Raw genomic sequence first — 5,240 nt, forward strand, 5'->3', positions numbered from 1 at the left:
TGACAGAGACCACCACTGCACAAACACACCCACAAAGTAGTGGTTTCTCAACCGTCACAAACTCCCTGTTTACAACAGAATATCCTACAACTGTGCCCACTAGCACTGTGGCCTCATCAAATGCTGCATTCACTTCACCCACAACAAGTTTACCATCCTCAAGTGCCACAGCTGCTGCCAAAGCCATTACTTCATCTACAACAGAAACTACAGAAGCTGCAACATCCATTGCTCCAACTGCTCCAACAACCTTATCTGAAACTTCACCAAGTACCAGTGGGACCTCTGCTACAACACCTGCTGAGACAACAACACTGACTAGCAAGAGCATTGCAAGCACAGAGGAGACTTCCACAACCACCAATGGTCAACCAAACACAGAGTTTTCCACAACCAGTGCCATTGTTGAAACATCCACAGTTCCTTCAACAACTACATCTGTTATTGGGACTACTACAACACCTGCAGAGCAGACTACATATATTTCATCAACACCTGATGCTTCTACTTTGATCTCCACTGTTTCGGCATCTTCCACTGCCAAGACAGCCACAGATGCTCTAACGACGGCTCTTGACATTATTACCACAACAGCACCAGCTACAAACTCCCAGAGTACACCTGACTCAAGTACAAGCACTCTTCCTGAATTATCGAAATCAGCAAGTGTTTTTACTCCCACAGTCCCATTGACAGAGACCACCACTGCACAAACACACCCACAAAGTAGTGGTTTCTCAACCGTCACAAACTCCCTGTTTACAACAGAATATCCTACAACTGTGCCCACTAGCACTGTGGCCTCATCAAATGCTGCATTCACTTCACCCACAACAAGTTTACCATCCTCAAGTGCCACAGCTGCTGCCAAAGCCATTACTTCATCCTACAACAGAAACTACAGAAGCTGCAACACCCATTGCTACAACTGCTCCAACAACCTTATCTGAAACTTCACCAAGTACCAGTGGGACCTCTGCTACAACACCTGCTGAGACAACAACACTGACTAGCAAGAGCATTGCAAGCACAGAGGAGACTTCCACAACCACCAATGGTCAACCAAACACAGAGTTTTCCACAACCAGTGCCATTGTTGAAACATCCACAGTTCCTTCAACAACTACATCTGTTATTGGGACTACTACAACACCTGCAGAGCAGACTACATATATTTCATCAACACCTGATGCTTCTACTTTGAGCTCTACTGTTTCGGCATCTTCCACTGCCAAGACTGCCACAGATGCTCTAACGACAGCTCTTGACATTATTACCACAACAACACCAGCTACAAACTCCCAGAGTACACCTGGCTCAAGTACAAGCACTCTTCCTGAATTATCGACATCAGCAAGTGTTTTTACTCCCACAGTCCCGTTGACAGAGACCACCACTGCACAAACACACCCACAAAGTAGTGGTTTCTCAACCGTCACAAACTCCCTGTTTACAACAGAATATCCTACAACTGTGCCCACTAGCACTGTGGCCTCATCAAATGCTGCATTCACTTCACCCACAACAAGTTTACCATCCTCAAGTGCCACAGCTGCTGCCAAAGCCATTACTTCATCTACAACAGAAACTACAGAAGCTGCAACATCCATTTCTACAACTGCTCCAACAACCTTATCTGAAACTTCACCAAGTACCAGTGGGACCTCTGCTACAACACCTGCTGAGACAACAACACTGACTAGCAAGAGCATTGCAAGCACAGAGGAGACTTCCACAACCACCAATGGTCAACCAAACACAGAGTTTTCCACAACCAGTGCCATTGTTGAAACATCCACAGTTCCTTCAACAACTACATCTGTTATTGGGACTACTACAACACCTGCAGAGCAGACTACATATATTTCATCAACACCTGATGCTTCTACTTTGAGCTCTACTGTTTCGGCATCTTCCACTGCCAAGACTGCCACAGATGCTCTAACGACAGCTCTTGACATTATTACCACAACAACACCAGCTACAAACTCCCAGAGTACACCTGGCTCAAGTACAAGCACTCTTCCTGAATTATCGACATCAGCAAGTGTTTCTACTCCCACAGTCCCGTTGACAGAGACCACCACTGCACAAACACACCCACAAAGTAGTGGTTTCTCAACCGTCACAAACTCCCTGTTTACAACAGAATATCCTACAACTGTGCCCACTAGCACTGTGGCCTCATCAAATGCTGCATTCACTTCACCCACAACAAGTTTACCATCCTCAAGTGCCACAGCTGCTGCCAAAGCCATTACTTCATCTACAACAGAAACTACAGAAGCTGCAACATCCATTTCTACAACTGCTCCAACAACCTTATCTGAAACTTCACCAAGTACCAGTGGGACCTCTGCTACAACACCTGCTGAGACAACAACACTGACTAGCAAGAGCATTGCAAGCACAGAGGAGACTTCCACAACCACCAATGGTCAACCAAACACAGAGTTTTCCACAACCAGTGCCATTGTTGAAACATCCACAGTTCCTTCAACAACTACATCTGTTATTGGGACTACTACAACACCTGCAGAGCAGACTACATATATTTCATCAACACCTGATGCTTCTACTTTGAGCTCTACTGTTTCGGCATCTTCCACTGCCAAGACTGCCACAGATGCTCTAACGACAGCTCTTGACATTATTACCACAACAACACCAGCTACAAACTCCCAGAGTACACCTGGCTCAAGTACAAGCACTCTTCCTGAATTATCGACATCAGCAAGTGTTTCTACTCCCACAGTCCCGTTGACAGAGACCACCACTGCACAAACACACCCACAAAGTAGTGGTTTCTCAACCGTCACAAACTCCCTGTTTACAACAGAATATCCTACAACTGTGCCCACTAGCACTGTGGCCTCATCAAATGCTGCATTCACTTCACCCACAACAAGTTTACCATCCTCAAGTGCCACAGCTGCTGCCAAAGCCATTACTTCATCTACAACAGAAACTACAGAAGCTGCAACATCCATTTCTACAACTGCTCCAACAACCTTATCTGAAACTTCACCAAGTACCAGTGGGACCTCTGCTACAACACCTGCTGAGACAACAACACTGACTAGCAAGAGCATTGCAAGCACAGAGGAGACTTCCACAACCACCAATGGTCAACCAAACACAGAGTTTTCCACAACCAGTGCCATTTTTGAAACATCCACAGTTCCTTCAACAACTACATCTGTTCTTGGGACTACTACAACACCTGCAGAGCAGACTACATATATTTCATCAACACCTGATGCTTCTACTTTGAGCTCCACTGTTTCGGCATCTTCCACTGCCAAGACAGCCACAGATGCTCTAACGACAGCTCTTGACATTATTACCACAACAACATCAGCTACAAACTCCCAGAGTACACCTGACTCAAGTACAAGCACTCTTCCTGAATTATCGACATCAGCAAGTGTTTCTACTCCCACAGTTCCATTGACAGAGACCACCACTGAACAAACACACCCACAAAGTAGTGGTTTCTCAACCGTCACAAACTCCCTGTTTACAACAGAATATCCTACAACTGTGCCCACTAGCACTGTGGCCTCATCAAATGCTGCATTCACTTCACCCACAACAAGTTTACCATCCTCAAGTGCCACAGCTGCTGCCAAAGCCATTACTTCATCTACAACAGAAACTACAGAAGCTGCAACATCCATTTCTACAACTGCTCCAACAACCTTATCTGAAACTTCACCAAGTACCAGTGGGACCTCTGCTACAACACCTGCTGAGACAACAACACTGACTAGCAAGAGCATTGCAAGCACAGAGGAGACTTCCACAACCACCAATGGTCAACCAAACACAGAGTTTTCCACAACCAGTGCCATTTTTGAAACATCCACAGTTCCTTCAACAACTACATCTGTTCTTGGGACTACTACAACACCTGCAGAGCAGACTACATATATTTCATCAACACCTGATGCTTCTACTTTGAGCTCCACTGTTTCGGCATCTTCCACTGCCAAGACAGCCACAGATGCTCTAACGACAGCTCTTGACATTATTACCACAACAACATCAGCTACAAACTCCCAGAGTACACCTGACTCAAGTACAAGCACTCTTCCTGAATTATCGACATCAGCAAGTGTTTCTACTCCCACAGTCCCATTGACAGAGACCACCACTGAACAAACACACCCACAAAGTAGTGGTTTCTCAACCGTCACAAACTCCCTGTTTACAACAGAATATCCTACAACTGTGCCCACTAGCACTGTGGCCTCATCAAATGCTGCATTCACTTTACCCACAACAAGTTTACCATCCTCAAGTGCCACAGCTGCTGCCAAAGCCATTACTTCATTTACAACAGAAACTACAGAAGCTGCAACATCCATTTCTACAACTGCTCCAACAACCTTATCTGAAACTTCACCAAGTACCAGTGGGACCTCTGCTACATTACCTGCTGAGACAACAACACTGACTAGCAAGAGCATTGCAAGCACAGAGGGGACTTCCACAACCACCAATGGTCAACCAAACACAGAGTTTTCCACAACCAGTGCCATTGTTGAAACATCCACAGTTCCTTCAACAACTACATCTGTTATTGGGACTACTACAACACCTGCAGAGCAGACTACATATATTTCATCAACACCTGATGCTTCTACTTTGAGCTCAACAGTTACGGCATCTTCCACTGCCAAGACTGCCACAGATGCTCTAACGACAGCTCTTGACATTATTACCACAACAACACCAGCTACAAGCTCCCAGAGTACACCTGGCTCAAGTACAAGGACTCTTCCTGAATTATCAACATCAGCAAGTGTTTCTACTCCCACAGTCCCGTTGACAGAGACCACCACTGCACAAACACACCCACAAAGTAGTGGTTTCTCAACCGTCACAAACTCCCTGTTTACAACAGAATATCCTACAACTGTGCCCACTAGCACTGTGGCCTCATCAAATGCTGCATTCACTTCACCCACAACAATTTACCATCCTCAAGTGCCACAGCTGCTGCCAAAGCCATTACTTCATTACAACAGAAAATACAGAAGCTGCAACATCCATTTCTACAACTGCTCCAACAACCTTATTGAAACTTCACCAAGTACCAGTGGGACCTCTGCTACAACACCTGCTGAGACAACAACACTGACTAGCAAGACATTGCAAGCACAGAGGAGACTTCCACAACCACCAATGGTCAACCAAACACAGAGTTTTCCACAACCAGTGCCATTGTTGAAACA

The 5,240-nt window shown here is 45.6% G+C and overlaps 1 protein-coding gene across 1 annotated transcript in view; it reads left to right on the plus strand.

Moving 5' to 3' along the window:
- The first annotated feature begins 810 nt into the window (after positions 1-810).
- LOC105355085 (mucin-2) overlaps positions 811-5,240 on the plus strand; it is a 15,064-nt gene continuing 10,634 nt past the window's right edge. Inside the window, exons 1-2 of the mRNA XM_023960210.1 lie at positions 811-4,992; positions 5,151-5,239. Coding sequence (XP_023815978.1) covers positions 811-4,992; positions 5,151-5,239 — 4,271 coding nt within the window. The remainder of the gene's footprint in view (positions 4,993-5,150; position 5,240) is intronic.

The sequence above is a fragment of the Oryzias latipes genome, chromosome 11 (genome assembly GCF_002234675.1).
Source record: "Oryzias latipes chromosome 11, ASM223467v1".
Taxonomy (NCBI): domain Eukaryota; kingdom Metazoa; phylum Chordata; class Actinopteri; order Beloniformes; family Adrianichthyidae; genus Oryzias; species Oryzias latipes.